This window comes from Vombatus ursinus, unplaced genomic scaffold (assembly GCF_900497805.2).
Source record: "Vombatus ursinus unplaced genomic scaffold, bare-nosed wombat genome assembly UNPS02014838.1, whole genome shotgun sequence".
NCBI classification, from domain to species: Eukaryota; Metazoa; Chordata; class Mammalia; order Diprotodontia; family Vombatidae; genus Vombatus; species Vombatus ursinus.
In genome coordinates, this window is record NW_020954616.1 from 1,786,231 (window position 1) to 1,805,892 (window position 19,662).

Below are 19,662 nucleotides of genomic sequence, written 5' to 3' on the forward strand. Positions count from 1 at the left end.
ACTCAATCAACAACTGAGTATTAAATGTTCACTATGCACCAAGCAATGTGCTAGGTCCTGCTGATACAAAGGCAAACATGAAACACACCCCTGCCCTTAAAGAGCTTACATTCTGAGAAAATACTTTCTTCTCCATATAGCTTTTGGCTTCCTATGACTTATTTGTGACCAGAAGGAGAAATAATCCCATAGGGTATACTGCGACTTCATGACCCTCACCATCTCATAACCACTTTTCCCATCAGTGAATTTCTACTCAATTAATTACTCTCTGCTCCATCTCCTTTTTCCTTTAAAGCTGATACAAATTTTAATTCAAATTGCATTGCTTAAGATGATCTTTTAAAAACTGTTAGGCTTTGCAAATCTGTTTTTTAATGGCAATATAATTTTTCAACATAATGAAATTAGCACTCATCTAGCTTTTAAAAATAAATTTATAAAATGCTTCCCTCCTTCTTGCTCCCCCCAATATCCTTGCCTGCTATAAGCACTCATCAAAGTGAACAATTAATAAATGAAAGTGGCTGTGGAATTCATTCTGGTTCATTTAAATTGGTCATTTAAAAATTAAGCTGAAACAACATCACTCCCTAGACCTATGCCCCAAAAAGATCAGAAAAAGATGAAAAGGGCCCCTGTAAAGCTTTTTGTAGTGGCAAAGAACTGTAAACTAAGGGGATGCCTCTTAGTTGAAGAATGGCTAAACAAATTATGGTGTATTAAGATAATGTTATAGCATTGTGCTGTAAGAAATGATGGAAGATTGTTTCAGAGAAACCTTAGAAAATTTATACAAATTGATTGATCCAGAGTCAAGTGAGAAGAAATAAGAAAATAATTTCTATTATGATAACAGCATTGTAAAGACGAACAACTTTAAGAAACTTAAGAAGGTGGATCAATGCAATAACCAATCACAGCTCCAGAGGACCAATGATGAAGAATCACCTACCTGCTGACAGAGAAGTAAGTGAATCAAAATATAAAATGAGTTGTACATTTTTTTTGCAATGGCCAATATGTGAATTTGTTTTGCTTGACTATGTATATTTATTAGAAAAGCCTTTGTTTTTCCCTTTTTTCTTAATAGGGGAGGGGTGGTGGGAGGGAGAGAAATTAAATGCTTGTTAATTGAAAATAAAATTTAAAAACTTAATCTAAAAGCCCGTATAAGAACATCCAGTGACATTGTGGGAATATGGTAACCAACAACATTTACACAATGGCCTAAGGGATGACCCTGTGCTTTTGATGTATTTCCAGAGTTTGAGGATGTGGGGAAAATTTGACAGTTTTGTCCTGCTTTTGGCCCAAGTGATGTTAAATTGAACTTCCCCAAGTTTCTAAATGCTTTGATCATAAATGATCTGTACAACTGTCTGGCAGCATGGGAAGTTGTCCAGTTCTTGGGTTAAGGTCGTTCAGTCCTTTCAGTGACACTAAGAAAGGGATTTTTGCCCAGAGCTCTGCTCAGGGCATTTTTGACCTCTTTATTCCTCAGGCTGTAAACAACAGGATTTAGCAGGGGAGTGATGACAGTGTATGTCACAGAAATCAGCTGGTCTTGATCTTTAGTATTCTCTGATTTGGGTTTGAAGTAGGCAATGGAGGCACAGCCATAGTGTATAATGACCACTGTGAGATGGGAAGCACATGTGGCAAAGGCCTTCTGTCTTCCCCCAGCTGATGCAATGCGCAGGATGGTGGAGATGATGAGAATGTAGGAGATAAAGAGAAAAGTGGCAGGTGCAGTAATGGCTAGAAGGCTGATGACCAAGGTCAGAGTATCATTAATGAATGTGTTGGCACAGGATAGATCAAGTACAGGCCGGACATCACAGAAAAAATGCTCGATAAGAGGATCACAGAAGGGCAACTGGAAGATGGTCACAGCCTGGACAAGTGACAGAGAGAAACCTGTAATACCAACTAAGGATGCCATCAAGGTGCAGCCCCTCCAGTTCATGATAACAGAGTAACGGAGAGGGTTGCAGATGGCTACATATCTATCATATCCCATCACTGCCAGCAGGAGGCAGTTAGTAATGGCAAAGCCAAGGAAGAAGAACATCTGGGTAGCACATTCTATTAAAGAGATGGAGTGGCTAAGGCCCACCAGACTAGACAGCATGCGAGGGATAATAACCAGAGAGTAGAAGGTCTCTGAAGTTGACAAGATGCTCAGGAAGAGGTACATAGGAGTGTGGAGGTGACGATCAATGCGGATGATAGTCACAATGATTACATTGCCAGCCAGAGTTAAGATGTACAGGGCCAGAAACACTACAAAGAGTATGATCTGATGCTCCTGAAAGCTTGAGAATCCCTGGAAAACAAATTCACTCACTTCTGAGTGGTTCTTTGTCTTCATTAAGTGATCTTCACGACTGAAAGATATGAAAAGTCAGTCAACATCATGGGGTGACAAATATCTCCTCTCTCCTCCCTCTATATATGCATCTTGAATAGAGCCTTCCTTTGGACACTGAATGGGGATAGGACAGAAGGGAGAGATCTAATCCTTGACCCTGGGGTTCTTCACAGTCTAATGGAAGAGAACAAATGCACACACACACCCGTGTTAAAAAGATGTAGGAACAGAAACAAAAGGAAATGAGCAAATGACAAATGACTCAGGGAAACATAGGGACATTAGTGATAGGAAGAAGGGTAATTTGGGGAAGAAGACAAAATCCTAATCTTCAGGCAACTTTCTTGTCTGATGGTACAGATGGGACATACTTTTAAGACATATAACCAGAAGTAGAGAAGCAGGGACAAAGAACCCAAGGGCATAACATTTGAAACATCGTATGGAAAGGATGCTAGAGTAAGGAATAAAAGGGAAAGTTGAGGAAAGCTATTGAGGCGAAGGGACATTTTAGTTAAATTGGTGCTATTTCCTTTGAAGATAAAACTGGATAATATATAATTGAAGATTACATTTGTATATTTAAACTTTTTGAAGTACACCCATGTATCATCCCATTTCCTCTTTGTGAAAACTCTGTGAAGCTTGGAAAGGTAAATATTTATTATATCTATCTGATAGTTGTAAAAAATGAGACAATGAAAAGTTAAATGACTTACTTAAGCTCACACAGATAATCTGTGACAGGGCCAAGTATGGAAACTAAAGTATTTGACTCTAAGCCCTCTCCTAGTTGTACTGAGCAGATTTTGATTTACCTGAAGAATTATTGTACACTTTGCAAGACACCTGCCTTTATATTAGAAAACTTCAGTATATATGTTGGGGTCCATTAAATAATCTGTCATCCCAGGTCAACAATCTCCTCAATTACCATAACACACTCTTTCGCTCCATCCACACAAGAAAGGTCACACCTTTGATCTCACCATCATCTACACCCATGACCAAGAATCCTGAAATAATGTATTTTCCATCTCTTCCTCTCATTCCCCCCCTTGACTTATTCTTCATCCTCACCATGACCTCCAGTTTTTCCACCTTCAGTTCTTTCCCATGCTCTTGCTCTGACTTCACAAGACTTCTTTCCTAAATTTGATGACATAGTTCATCAGTTCAATGTCACACTGCTTTCTAATTTGAATCTTTTGACTTCTTGCCTATCTCCTCTAATTCAAACTGCAACCCTGGGAAAATTGAAGATAAGAGGAAGGTTGTTTGTTGGGGGCAACATGACAGAAGAGACCTGAAAGAATGGAGTCTAAGGGTAAGGTAACACAATTAACCTTGCTGAGAAGTACCATGTCTTCATGAGAAATTGGAGTAAAGGAGAGAATGGGGAGTGATACTGAGGATTTTGAAAATGTAGGGAAGGGGAGCAAAGGGAGCTCATGGTGAGTGGCCTTTATTTTCCCAGTAAAAGTATGACAGGGGGTCCTCTGTTGAAAGAATGGGGGAGGAGTCCTGTAGGAGGCTTGAGGAGAGAAGTGAAAGTTTGGAACAGCTTCCACTGGGTGTGTGATGGATATTCAATCAGAGAAGAGTATAAGGACAAGTTTTTGTCACTAAAGAGCCAGGTGAGATTAGATATCATAAATTTGTAGTGTTTACCCAATCAGAATGATCATATGACTTTTTCCAATAGCATTCAATACTACATGATTAGGAGTATAGTAAGTGAATGTCAGGCATAATCCAGGGTTGACTCTTTTCCTACTGCCTATAAACATAACCTTGTCTCCATTATTCTAACCGCATCCCCAGTGCCCAACTCTCTTTACTTAATTTCAGTCAACAACAAGTATTTATTAAATAGTAATTATGTTCCAGTCACTGTGTTAAGCCCCAGGGACTCAAAAAAAGGCAAAAAAAGTTTCTGCCCTTAAAAAGCTCACCTTTAAATGGGGAAAACAACAGGCAAAAAGTGATATATCTATCTTTCTATATCTATCTATCTATCTATCTATCTATCTATCTATCTATCTATCTATCATCTATCTATCTAAGGTGTACAGAGTATAAATGGAAGTAGCATCAGAGGGAAGGCACACTTGCAGTGAGGGTTAGGGAAGGATGGGAGAAGACCAGGAAAGGCCTCTGGCAGAAAGTGGGATTTGAACAGAGTCTTGAATGAAGTCAAGAGCAGAGATGGGGAGGGAGAGCATTCCAGGGATAAGGAATAGCCAGCAAGGCACAAAGTTGGGAGTTGGCATGTCATGCACAAGAAACAGCAAGAACACCTTGTTTGTTGATGTTGCTATGATGTTGACATGTTGATGAATCATAGACCATGTTGAAGGGAATAAATTGTAAGAAGGTTGGAAAGGCAGGAAGGGGCTGGGTTGTAAAAAGCTTTAAAAGGTGAAAAGGATTTTATGTTTGATTCCGGAGGTAAGTCATTGGAGTCTGATAGGAATTGGGGGTGGGAGGGTGGAGCCAAGATGACAGAGTTAAGATGGTGGAGTAAAAGCAGTGACTTGCTTGAGCTCTTTCCCCCAACTATTCCAAATACCTGTAAAAATGGCTCTAAACAAATTCTAAAGCAGCAGAACCCACAAAACCACAGTGAAACAAATTTCCAGCCCACGACAACCTGGATGGTTGATTAGAAAGATCTATTGTGCCAGGCTAGGAGAGGAATGCATTTTGGTGTGGGTGTGCAGGCAAAACAGGCCTCAGTGAACCTGGAACAGGTCTCAGAGGACTGAATCATGGGCAGCTGTGGCGGTTTCCAGACTTCTCAACCCATAAATGCCAAAGAGAACTTAGAAGGTCAGTAATGTACTGTCCCAAGCTTTGGGGATTTTGTGCAGCTGTTTTCAGAGATACTTCTAGGGACCTGTAAATTTTCAGTTCTTCCAAGGTGGTATAATCAAGGGTGAGGTGTTTACTCCTTTCCTGGCCCGTGCTCTGGTCTATGAATGACCATAAGCACTCTTTTCTGCCTTGGAACTGTGAGGAGGATTCTCTCTCCACCGCCACTACAAGCTCCACTACGCCAGTGCTCCTCCTCACCCCAGGGTCACCACCCAGAACTATGACCCAGATCTAAGCACAGGCAAAGCAAGAGAATCCTTCCTCAGTACCACCAAAGAGATCCCTGCAATCCCCCTCTAGAAGCAGCTGCAGCTCTGGGGCTGCAGCTGGGACCAGGGCTGGGAACAAGCTTCTCTTTCACCTGGGTCACAGACTTTTCTTACTGACCTTCTAAGTTCTCTTTGGTGTTTATGGGTTGAGAAGTCTGGAAACTGCCACAGCTGCCTGTGATTCAGTCCTCTGAGGCCTGATCCAGATTCACTGAGGCCTGTTTTGCCTGCACACCCATGCCAAACTGCATTCCTCTCCCAGCCTGGCACGATAGACCTTTCTAATCAGCCATCCAGGTTTCCCCAAAGGAAAACTCCTAGGAATATTGTAGCCAATAAAGACAGATCTCCAAAGACAACAAAGACAGAGTGAAACAAATTTCCAGCCCAAGATAACCTGTAGCCAAATTCCAGTCTTTCCAGGTCAAGGAGAAAATACTGCAAGCAGTCAGAAAGAAACGATTCAAGGATTGTGGAAACACAATCGGGATAACACAAGATTTAGCAGCTTCTACATTAAGGGACCAGAGGGCATGGAGTGTGATATTCTAGAGGTCAAAGGAGATAGGATTACAACCAAGACAAGAAGGTCAGTAAGAAAAGTCTGTGATCCAGGTGAGAGAGAAGCTTGTTCCCAGCCCCAGTCCCAGCTGCAGCCCCAGAGCTGCGGCTGCTTCTAGAGCTTCCATCCCACAGACTGAGGGGGAATAGAGTGACTGATCAGAGGGGGATTTCAGGGATCTCTTTGCTGATACTGAGGAAGGATTCTCTTGCTTTGCCTGTTCTTGGATCTGGATCACGGTTCTGGATGTCTCTCAAATAAAATACAAATTTTTCTGTTTGGTATTTAAAGTCTTTTACAATCTGGTTTCAACCTACTTTGTCAGTCTTATTATATATTATATGCCTTTACACACTCAATGGTTTAGCCAAAATGTACTTTTTGCTGTTTCTCACAAATGATATACTGTTTCCTGTTTCCATGCTTTTGTCCAGGCTGTCCCCCATGCTCAGAATATGCTCCCTATTCACTTTTTCTCAAAAACCCTAACTTCCTTCAAAACTCAATTCAAATTCTACCATCTACATGAAGCCTTTCTTGATCCCTCTGCTATTTTCCCCTAGAAAATTAACACATATTGGGGCAACTAGGTGGTGCAGTGGATAGAGCGCCAGCCCTAGAGTCAGGAGGACCTGAGTTCAAATCTGGTCTTAGACCGGACACTTGACACTTACTAGCTGTGTGACCCTGGGCAAGTCACTAAACCCCAATTGCCTCACCAAAAATAAAAAATTAACACATATTTACTTTGTGTTAATATATTGTGTTTACTTATATGTATATATATGTATATTGTTTCTCCCAATAATAACAAATCAATAAACATTTATTTGAGGGAGATGAAACGCAAATAACTGTATGCAAACATGATACATACGGGATAAACTGGAAATAATAAACAGAGGGAAGGCACTTGAATGGAGCATTGGGAATTTGAAAGAAGCTGGGGAAGCTAGGAGGCAGAGATGAGGAGGGAGAACATTTCACGAATGACAGACAGCCAGGGAAACTGTCCAGAGCTGGGAGTTAGAGATATTGTTTCTGGAAGAGCAAGGAGGCCAGTTTTACTGAATGAGAGAGTAAGTGAGGAGTGTAAGGTGTAAGAAGATTGTCTAGGAAGAAGGGGCAGCTGTGAGGGACTTTGGATAGTAAGGAGTGTGTTTTATATTTGATCTGGAGGTGATAGGGAACCACTGGAGTTTGGGGTGTGTGTGTGTGTGTGTGTGTGTTGGCAGTGGGGTAGGGGTTGACATGGTCAAAACCCTATACTTTAGGAAGATCACTCAACAGCTGAGTGGAGGATAGACTGGAGTGAGGAGAGGCTTGTAACAGGGAGATCAACCAATAGGCAAAAGTCCAGGCATGAGGTAATGAAGGCAAAAAAGGTATATACAACTTGAAGGAAGAAACTATTGTATTTTCATTTTTGTAGCTCCGATGCTTAGTGCAGCATTTGGCATGTAATAGGTGCTTAACAAATTCTTATTTGTTGATTGGTTGACATTGGAAGGAACCAATAAAGAGGGGTCTGCCTAGAGACCTCTGATCACTAGGATATTTTAACCTTCTAATATACTCATTATGATGACCATTACTCCACCTTCTCCCCACAATCCCCTACTCTCCTTTTCTATTCTCTCCCCTCCCTTCTTCTTCTCTGCTCTCCTCTCCTCTTCTCCTCTCTTTCAGCAGCTATATCATATAGTGGATAGAGCTGGTCCTGGAGACAGGAAGGTCTGAATTAAAATATAATCTAGGATACTTAATAGCTGTATGACACTGAGCAAGTCACTTAACCACTGTTTGCCTCAGTTTCTCCAACTATAAAATGGGGAGAACAACAGTATCTTTCTTGCAGGGTTGCTGTGAGGATCAAATAAGATAATATGTGTAAAGCACTTAGCACAGTGCCTGACATATACTAGACACTAAATAAAAGCCCCTCCTCCCCTTCCTCATAACAACCTTTCAGAGTTGTTAGTGAAAATATCAGTAGGGCTATCTGGTGTGGTTGAAAGAGAGTGGAACTTGAAATCTGAAGAGATATTGGTTCACATCCTGCCTCCAATTCTTCCTACCTCTGTGACCCTAGGCAAGTCACTTAACCTCTCTGAGCTTTAGTTTTCTTATCTGTAAAATGAGAATATTAATCCCTATAGTAACTCTGCACTGTGTTGTTGAAAGGATCAAATGAGATTGTCTACAAAGACTTTTATTAAGCATAAATTTCTATGCAAGTATCAGATATAATTATTTCCCCATTTACAGATAGGTAAACTGAAGCACAGAGAGTTTTTTTTGACTTGTCCAAGGTCCCATAGCTACTAAATGTTCAGCTAATCTCCCATGACAATTCAGTGATCATACAACTTGGATGCACTTAGCTCCCACCCAGACTCCCAACCTAGTTGAACATAATGAAAATAAAGGTCAGACCAATGAGAAATTTTGAATCATATTGCATTGCTTTCATTTTTTATGGCAGAAGTTTGTAGTATTATCAAGTCTAATTCCTTTATTTTACATTCGAGGAAACTAAGACCCAGAAAAGTGAAATGACTTTCTTATGGTCACACTGAGCCTGGCCCTGAAACTCCGCTGCCTTCTCTACTAATGCAGGGACACTCTGTCTTAACAAGGTCCTAGAAGTTCTAGTTCTAGTTACTGGTGGGTAAGGGCCCAACTTGCTTTCCCCCTCTTTAGTATTTCCCCAGTTTCTAATCATGTCAAAGAAAAATACAATAAGGATAGTGAACTTTGCTTCTTCAGGTCTCACAATACTCACAAATGAAAGCATGAAACACTCATGGTCACGAAAATTGGAATTTTATTTATCCAAACTCTGTAATCCACAGTTTGGGAACAGGGGGAGCTTGGAAAACCTAAACTGAATTTAATTATCATCCATTTCCATCAATAATCACTTATTTTTTTTTTACTAACCTTAAAGAATAAGTATGAGAAGGGAAGTCCCCTGTGTAAGGCTTTAGGAGGTGTTATGGCTGGATCTATCCAAAGTAAATGAGTAAGAAGAGTGTCTTGAGGTTACCAGACGATGTATTGAAACAGTCAAGCCAAGGACATTCCAGCTCTCTCTGGGTGACAGAAGGGACCTATGGCCATCTGTGCCTAAGAAACTGAGGAGGTGCTTCAGGAGGAGATGGCATCTCTTTAAGCACCCCTTCTCAATAGTTTTGGCTGTTTGGCTCCCAGAAGGGTAATGATCTGTCTGGCTCAGGCCTCCAGGGATTTTTACTCTGAGATAGATTCAGGGGTACAGTTGAAAACAGAGACTGAGTTCCTATCTCAGGAGGCCTCATTATGAATGAATGCCTTTGGGAAAGCAGAACTGTTTATACTTCATTTCTGACCAGCAGGGATAACTTATACTTCAGAATTTTTTTTAAAAAATAATATTTTATTTTTTACCCAGTTACATGTCAAGAAAATTTTTAGTGTTTATTTTTGCAAGATTTTGAATTCCAATTTTTCCCTCCCTTTTTCCCCTCCCCTCTCTGAAAATGGTAGGCAGTTTGATATAGTTTATACATGTGCTATCATGTAAAAATATTTCCATTTAAGTCACAGTTGTGGAAAAAGAAACAGATCAAAAGGAAAAAAAAACAAAAGAAAGAATAAAGTAAGTGAAAAAAATATTCTTTTATCTGCATTCAGAGTCCCTCAGTTCATTATCTGGATATGGATAGCATTTTCCTTTGGGAGTCCTTTGTACTTGTCTTGGATCATTGTGTTGCTGGGACAAGCTGAGCCATTCATAGTTGATCACCACCCAATGTTGCTGATACTGTGTGCAATGTTTTCCTGGTTCTGTTCATTTCACTTTGCATCAGTTCATGCAAGGCTTTCTAGGTTTTTCTGAAATGTGCCTGTTCATCATTTCTTATTACACAATAGTATTCCATTACATTCACATACCACAGCTTGTTCAGTCATTCTCCAATTGATGTGTATCATCTCAATTTCCAATATATTGCCACCACAAATAGGGCTACTATATATATATTTGCACATGTATGTCCTTTTCCTTTTTTATGATCTCTTTGGGATGCACACATAGTAATGGTAATGCTGGATCAAAGGGTATGCATAGTTTGGTTGCCCTTTGGGCATAGTTCCAAATTGCTCTTCAGAATGGTTGGATCAGTTCACAAATCCACCAACAGTGCATTAGTGTTCTAATTTTCCCATATCTTCTCCATCATTTATCATTTTTCTTTTTTTGTCATATTAGCCATTTTAATAGGTGTGAGGTAGTATGTCAGAGTTGTTTTAATTTACATTTCTCTAATCAAAAGTGATTTAGAAAACTTCTTCATATGCATATGGATAGCTTTGATGTCTTTATCTGAAAACTGCCTGTTTGTATCCTTTCACCATTTATCAATTGGGGAATGGCTTGTATTCTTATAAATTTGACTCAGTTTTCTATTTGAGAAATGAGGCCTTTATCAGAGACATTTGCTATAAAGATTGTTTCTCAGCTTTCTGTTTCTTTTGTAATCTTGGTTGCATTGCTTTTGTTTGTATAAAACCTTTTTAATTTAATATTTCGTTGGGGTGGGGGGTGGCTAGGGCTGCTGGAGGCCTTTGAGGTCTGGCAGCTTACCTAGTGCTAAGACTAGGTCCTAGTGGGGTTGTCTGGTGAGTGCTGAGATCGGTGGGGTTTTTCTGTATTTCCCCAGGGCTTTGCTGAAGCACATGGAGGTCTGGTTGCTAGAGGCTATATTGAAGCACATGGTGGTTCTCAGAACTGGAGTCAGCTGGTTCCCTTGGCTATGCTAAGGCACATGGGGGTCCTGTTGTTGGTGTTTGTCTTCTCTACTACACTGAAGCCCACACCAGGATCTCTTACTGGTTTGTTGAGCTGGGGTTTTCTCCTGGCTTTCTGCAATGTTTCCTGTCCTGGAATTTGCTCCCTTTTTACTTGAGTGAGATGAACTTTTCTTGCCAATCTTCCAAGTTTCTTGGGCTAAAAGATTGTTTCACTCTGTCTTTTTGCTGGTTTTGATATTCCCAGATTTGTTTTGAGGGCACTATCTTATGGTTGTTTGAATGTGAATACGGGAGAGTTACAGCGATTTACTGCTTACTCCGCCATATTGACTTCTGGAAGTCTATGCTTCAGAATTGAACCCCATTGTGGAAAATTTCTTAAAACAGACATAAATGGGGGAGAAATATACCAATTGAATAGGAATGACACCAACCTTTAGCCTCTAGGGATTTAAATTTAGCTCCCTCTTTGAACTTATCCAGCCTATGCCTCAACAGAAAAAATGTTTAATCTGATCCTTCACTTTTTCTGTTCTAGCCAGTGATGAATTCCCATATGTCTGCCTGAACATATCTTTAATTTGTTACTCCTACATATGAAAACTCATCTTACTTGTTCATGGAGTAGAACAGGTTCCCAGCCCCCTGCCATATTTTTGTCTTGGTTCAGGTGTCAAGCAGCACTGAAGAAAGTTATGAGACTGTAGGAATCACACTTCTGATGTCAATTAGGGAATGGCCATTCATCCCAGGCTATTGACATACAATATCAAATATTGTATGATATCAATATCATACAATATCAAAACTGCTCAAAGAAAATGAGGCTAAAAATGTTTCATAGGAAATTCTCTGGTTACTGTACCCAAACTTCTAACAATGGATAATCTAATGGATTCAAGATATTTCATTATCCTAAAATCAATGAAATCTAGACATCACATATCCACCAAGACCCTGATCAAGCCATTATTCCTGTCATTTAGCCTTTGGAGTATATTTCCAAGATCAATGAGAATCTCAAAGCATAAGAAATTTCTGGAAAGGTGATTTCATAATTTTCAGTTGATATATCTTTAATATTCCTTCTAAGGACTGCTTTTCTCATTCTCACATTGAAGGGCTAGGTCTTCAGATGATGACTGGTATTTACTACTCTTAGTGTTCTATGGAGTAACCATTAGCAGATTTTTTTAGTATTTTCCCTCATAAACACCCATCAAAGTTCTTCCATTGATTATATCCAGAGTTAATTAGCCTTTAGAAAATGTGTTTACAAAGCAGATACAGTAAGAACAATTATTACAGAACCATTCTCTTAACCTTTCTCTTTTGCACGCACAAAGTTCCTTGGGAGAGTAGGTTGAAATTAAGAGAACATATTATGGCCAAAGGGTAGACTCACAGATCCTAGTTCTGGAAGTCTTTTCATACCTTCCTGAAGTCCTTATGAAGTTTTTTTGGGAATAGCTTTATGCTGAGTGTATGTGTCCTTGTACATATCTGAACTTCCCTTTCTGTAGTATGTCTATTTACCCACTGTATGTCTCTCAGTTTCCAATGCAAATACTGTTGTCAATTACAGTTATTTTGTAGAAACTGCTTAGATATGATTTATTGGCTTAACACACACACTCTCTCTCTCTCAAAATTTTCTTCTTTTGTTTCATTGTTTAAGCTTTGACTTACCAATTCTTTCAGATTGAACTAGTTAGGCTCCAATTAGTTTTTAATTCTTTCTTTAAAGACCCCTTATTGAATATAATTTTAATTGCATTGTGGTTGATTTAAGGACGCATTTAGTATTTTTGCTCCACTTAAACTGTGAGATTTTTATGCTCCAATATATGATCAATTTTCATGCATGTGCCATGCACAGCTGAGCGTATATAAACTTCTTTCTGCTCCAATTCAGTAATTCCAATTCAGATCTATCAGTGCTAACATGTCTAAAGTTCTAGTTAAGTCTTCAACATCTTTCTTGCTTATCTTTTTATTAAATTTGTGTAGATCAACATTGAAGTCTCTCACTATTATAATTTTATTGTCAATTTCTTCTTATAATTCCATTAACTTTATCTTGAATTATTTAGACTCAGTTTAGTGCACATATATTGTTGATTCATTAACTTTAATGTCTTTAAGCATAATATAGTTTCCCTGCTGGTTTCTTTTCTTATATCTATTTTTACTACTACCTAATCTGAAACTGTGATAATGGCTTTTTGAGTTCAGCTGAATCAGAATAAATTTTGCCCTACCCCTTTTTAACATTGTGTGAACATTTCCATTTTGTGTTTTGTAAACAAAATGTTATTTTTCTTTTCTTCTCTTCTATTTTATGGGTGAGTTTATTCCATTCACATTTATAGTTATGTTTCTTAATTGTACATTTCCCTCCACTCTCTTCTTTTATGTGTTTTCCTCTTTTTTTTTCCTCACTACTCTTCACAAAGACAAAAAAGATGGTGGTGAAAGAGTTCTCTTAATACTACTAATCTATCATTGAAGCAAGTTTTCTTTACTTCCCTGTTATCCCTTGTCTCTTTCCTGTGCCTCATATCTTGCCGGTGTTTTTTTTTTTTTTAAAGTTTTCTTTCTTTTTTAACTCCCTTTTCACAATTCACTCTTCAAAGCTGTAGTTTGTTTTGGTTGTGAATATTCCCTCACCTAAACTGCTCTGTCTCTTATTCTCCATCTTCTTTCTTTCTATTTCTGCCTGTTTCCCTATTGAATTCAAATGCTAGTCTCTCTCTTTCTCTCCTTCACCCCTCTCTCTTCTCAAATTTCTTTTTATGGCTTTATACTTTTCATCACACATCAAAACAGAAAAAAATCCACTTTCAGCTCCTCTCCATGTTTTATTTAACTCTCTCTATGAACTTTAATGACATTAGCATTCTAAAAGAACATTTGTTTATTTTATTATTTCTCTCAGAATGTAAAATGATTTATCATCATATAGTCTCTTCCAAATTATTAAATGTATTTATATTTTTAAAATAGATTTTTATTGATATATTTTGTTTTTGTTTCACCAAGATTTTCCTCTAGATAATTTCTCTTAACCCATTCCTAGAGAAACATTCCTTATAACAAATTTAAGAAAAATAGAAAAGAGGGAGAGGAGAAAAAAACATCAACACCAATCAATGAATAAAAAAAAATAGGCCATTACATATACCTTTCTATACTTGTGGATTTCCCACCTCTGCAAAGCAATGGATTGAGATGTCTTTTCCTCTTTTTTTTAGGGTCAAGTTTGTTCTCTGTGATTTTGAAACATTATTTTTTAAAGTTTTGTCATTATTATTCTTTCCATTTATATTATTATAGTCATTGTATATATATTTATTTAACTGATTATTTCACTTTGCATCAGTTCATGTAAGAATTCTATTTTTCCAATTTCCTTTGTAATGATGATGATGATGATGATACCTAGCATTTTTATAGTGTTTCAAGTTTTGCAGAGCTCTATACAAGCATTGTTTCATTCTACCCTTACCAAAACCTGGAGATTCAGCTCTCTATCTTGGGGCATCTAAGTGCTATAGTGGATAGAGGGATAGAGTGGTGGGCCTGGAGTCAGGAAAACCTGATTTCAAATCTGGCCTCAGCACTTACCGGCTTTCATTTTAAGCAAGTCATTTAGATTTAACCTCTGTTTGCCTCAGTTTCCTCATCTAAATTGGAGGTAATAATAGCATCTACTTCATGGAATTGTTGTGTGGACCAAATGACATAATAATTGTAAAGCACTTAGCACAGTGCCTAGAACATAGTGAGAACAATATGAATGTTTTGTAGCCACCTGGGACAGTAATTATGTTACATCACATTCATGTACCACAATTTTTTAAACCATTCCCCAATTGAGAAGCACTCACTTTGTTACTAGTTTCTTGTTAATACAAAAACAACAACAACATCAAAGTGCAATGATAAATTTATTTATGCAGTTGGAGCCTTTCTTTTTGTCAGTAACCTTCTTGGGGAATATGCCTAGCCATAGAATTTCCTAGTTAAAGACTATGGATATTTTAACTATTTTATTTTCATAATTCCAAATTGCTTTTCATATTGGTTATACTAATTCACAGTTGGACTAACAATGCATTATTGTACCCGTCTTCCTACAATCTCTCCAACAGAGAGTTTTTCTGTCTTTTGTTATCTTTGTCCATTTTCTGAGTGTTAGGTAAAACTTCTAATTTGTCATTTCTCTTATTATTAGTGACATAGGACATTCTTTCACCTCAGTTCAAATTCTGCCTCAGATACTTAAAAGCTGTATGACCATTGGCAAGTCACTTAATTGTTACCTGCCTCAGCTTCCTCATTTACAAAATGGAGACAACAATAATTTCAACAACTAAAGTTGTTGTGAGGATAAAATTAGATACTATTTATAAAGTGCTTTGAAATCCTTAAAGTGCCAAGTGTTGTTTCAATTAATTATTAATAGTTTATAATTCTTTTTTTGAGAACTGGCTGTTCGTAATCTTTGATAACATAAATTAGGAAATAGATTTTGCTCTTAACTTATTTATTATTTGTCAGTGTATCTTGGATACCAAAACTTTATCTGAGAAGTTGTTATAGTTTTTTAAATTTCATTTCCCCCCTTTTTATCCTAGATGAATTAATTTTGTTTGTGCAAATGCTTTTCATTTTCATGTAATAAAAATCAGTTCTTTTCTTTTTTCTTTTTTTAAAATAATATTTTATTAGCCAATCTGATAGGTGTGATGTGGTACCTCAGAGTCATTTTGATTTGCATTTATCTAATCAATAGTGCTTTAGAACATTTTTTCAAATGACTATAGATAGCTTTAGTTTCTTCCTCTGAAAATTGCCTGTTCATATCCTTTGACCATTTATCAATTGGGGAATGACTTGTGTTCTTAGAAATTTGATTCAATTCTCTACATATTTTAGAAATGAGGCCTTTATCAGAGACTGGTTGTAAAAATTCTTTCCCAGTTTTCCACTTCCCTCCTAATCTTGGGTGCATTGGCTTTGTTTGTGCAAAAACTTTTCAATTTTATGTAATCAAAATTATCCATTTTACGTTTCATAATGTTCTCTATCTCTTGTTTGATCATAAATTCTTCCATTTTCCATTGATCTGAAAGGTCAACTATTCCTTGCTCTCCTAGTTTGCTTATAGTATCAGTCTTTATATTTAAATCCTGTATCCATTTTGACTTTATCTTGGTAAAGGGTGTAAGTTATTTTCCCCCAATTAAATATAAAACAATTTTTAACATTCTTTTTTTTGAAATTTTGAGTTCCAAATTCCATCTCCCCTTTCCTCCCCCTTCTCTAAGATGGTAAGCAATAATTTAAAACATGTTTCCATATTAGTTATTTTTGTGAAAAAAAAATTTAAACCAAATAAAAAAAAAGAAAAAAAGAGAGAAAACAAAAAAAGTATGCTTTAGTCCGAATTTAGACTCTATCAATTCTTTCTCTGGAGGCAGCATTTTTCAACACGCGTCCTTTGGGATTGTCTTGGATCATTGTCGGTATGAATAGCTAAGTCATTCACAGTTATTCATCATACAATATTGCTGTTATTGTCTACTGTGTACAATGCTCTCCTGGTTCTGGTCGCTTCACTCTATATCAGTTCAATAAGTCTTTACAGTTTTTGTGAAATCATCATGCTCATCATTTCTTATAGTACAATAACATTCCATTACAATCATATATCACAACTTGTTCAGCCATTCCCCAGTTGATGGACATCCCCTCAATTTTCAATTTTTTGCCATCCCAAAAAGAGCTGCTATAGATTTGTGATGGAGCCAAGATGGTGGAGTAAGCAATAAATTGCTGTAACTTTCCCATATTCACCTTCAAACAACAATAAAATAGCACCTTGAAACAAATCCTAGAACACCAGAACCAGCAAAAAACAGAGTGAAGCAATCTTTTATTCCAAGAAACTTGGAAGATCGGCAAGAAAGGTCCTTTTCACTCAGGACAAAAAGCATCTCAGCAAACCAGTGGGAGATCCAAAGCCCCAGTGGTGGAACAGGCAAATGCCAGCACCAAGACCCCCACATAACTCACCAAAATCAGGGGAATGGGCAGACTCCAGCTCTGAGAATGGGCACATGCTTCATTCAGTATAGTCCTGGGGAAGCAGGCAGCCTCCAGCAGCCAGACCTCCAACTGCTTCTGCATAGCCCAGGGCAAACAGGCAGCTAGCAGCAGCCAGATAGTCACAGACTTCAGTGTAGCTTCAGAGAAACAGAGAAACATGCCCCTGGCCTTAACACATGCCAGACACCAGCAGTAGGACCCTGGCTCAGCCCCCGGTAAGCTGCCAGATCCCTAGGGCCTCCAGCAATACCAACTGCCCCTTACCCCATCCCTCAGTACAGCACCAGAGATGAGGGCCCTTGGGCCTTAGGGCAACATCATTGCAGCACCAGGTAATCAGCCAGGGCCTATAGCCATTGGCACAAGAAACCTGAGACAGTGCCCCTTCCATCCCAAAAGCAGAACTCAAATTTAAGAGAAAGGGAAAAAGGCCAAAAAAGATGAGCAAAACAATAACAAAAAAGAATCTGACCATAAAAAGTTACTATGGTGACAGTGAGGATTAAGACACAAATTCAGAAGAAGACAACAATGTCAAAACATCTATGGGCAAAACCCCAATGAAAAAGGGAAAATGGTCTTAAGGCTAGAATGAACTCATAGAAGAACTCAAGAAGGAGCTTAAAATCATATAAGAGAGGTATAAGAAAAATTGGGAAAAGCAATGAGAATGATGTAAGAGATTATGAAAAAAGAGTCAATAGCTTAGAAAAAGAAAACAACTACTTAAAAAGTACATTTGGCCAAATAGAAAAGGAGATACAAAAATCCACTGAAGAAAACAATTTCCTAAAAGTTAGAATTAGGCAAGTGGAAGCTAATGGCTATATGAGACAACAAAAACCAATCACAAAAATCCAAAAGAATGAAAAAAATAGAAGGAAATGTAAAATACCTCATGAGAAAAACAACTGACCTGGAAAATTGATCCAGGAGAGATAATGTTAGAATCACTGGACTATAATCAAAAGGAGTACTTAGACAGCATCTTTCAAGAAACTGTCAAGGAAAACTACCCTGATGTCCTAGAACTAAAGGGCAAAATAGGCATTGAAAGAACCCACCAATCACCTCAGGAAAGAGATTCCAAAATAAAAATTCCAAGGAACATTATAGTCAGATTTCAGAATTTTCTGGTCAAGGAAGAAATACTGCAAGTGGCCACAAAGAAACAATTCAAATATTGGGGAGTTACAATCAGGATTACATAGGACTTGGCAGTTGCAACATTAAAGGATTAGAAGTCATGGAACATGATATTCTAGAAGGCAAAGGAGCTAGGACTACAACCAAGAGTCAGCTACCGAGCAAAATTAAGCATAATACTTCAGGGGGAAAAATGATCATTCAATGAAATAGAAGGATTTCAAACTTTCATGAGGAGAAGACCAGAATTGAACAAAAAGTTTGATCTCTAATACCAAAACCAAAGAGAAGCCTAACAAGGTAAAAAAGGGAAAAGAAAGTGTAAGGGATTCAGTGGAGCTGAAGTGTTTACATCCCTACATGGGAAGATAATACATGTAATTCTTAAAAATTGTATCACTAATAGTACAGCTAGAGGGATTATACATAGACAGAGGATACGGGTGTCAGATGAATTTGAGAGAATGACAAAAATACATAAGGAATGAAAAAGAGGAGTACACTGGGTGCAGAAGGAAGGGAGAGATAGAATGAGGTAAATTATTTCACATGAAGACATGCAAAAACCCTATTGCAATGGAGGGAAAGATAAGAGGGTGGGCTGTGGACATTGCTTGAACCTTACTTTCATCAGTATTGGCTCAAAGAGGGAATAATATATACAATCAGTTGAATAAAGAAATCTCTCTTATCCAACAGGGAAGTAGGAAGGGTGGAGATTAAGTAAAGGTGTGTGTAGGGAACTGACAGATGGGAGGCCCTACTAGGGGAGGTGGTACATAGAAGCAAAACATTGGTGAGCAGGGAAAGCGTGAAAGGAGGGAGAAGACAAACAGAAGGAAGAATAGGATGGAGAGAAATACACAGGTAGTAATCATAACTGAATGGGAATGGGATGAACTCTCATAAAATGGAAGCAGATAGCAGAGTGGGTCAAAAACTAGAATCCTACAATATGTTGTTTATAAGAAACACACCTGAAGCAGAGAGACACACACAGAATTAAGGTAAGGGGCTGGAGCAGAATTTATTCTGCTTCAGCTGAAGTAAAAAAAAAAAAAGCAGATGTGGCAATCCTGATCTCAGACAAAGCTAAATCATAAATTGACCTAATTAAAAGAGATAAGGAAGGAAACTACATCTCGTTAAAAGGTACCATAGAAAATGAAATAATATCAACACTAAACATATGTGCACCAAGTGGTATAGCATCCAATTTCTTAAAGAAGTTAAGTGAGTTACAAGTTCATGACCAAACAAGAGATAGAAAGCATTAAGAAATGTAAAATAGATAATTTTGATTATATTAAATTAAAAAAGCTTTTGTATAAACAAAACCAATACAACCAAGATTAGAAAGGAAGCAGAAAGCCAGGACACAATCTTTATAGCAAGTGTCTTTGATAAAGGTCTCATGTCTCAAATATATAGAGAATTGAATTTATGAGAATACAAGCCTTTCCCCAGTTGATAAATGGTCAAAAGATATGAACCGAGAGTTTTCAGATGAAGAAACCAAAGCTATC

General features: G+C 37.8%; 1 protein-coding gene across 1 annotated transcript in view; it reads right to left on the reverse strand.

Moving 5' to 3' along the window:
- Positions 1-1,414: 1,414 nt before the first annotated feature.
- LOC114026397 (olfactory receptor 10J1-like) overlaps positions 1,415-19,662 on the reverse strand; it is a 267,452-nt gene continuing 249,204 nt past the window's right edge. Inside the window, 1 exon segment of the mRNA XM_027840088.1 lies at positions 1,415-2,362. Within this exon segment, the coding sequence (XP_027695889.1) occupies positions 1,415-2,362 (948 nt within the window).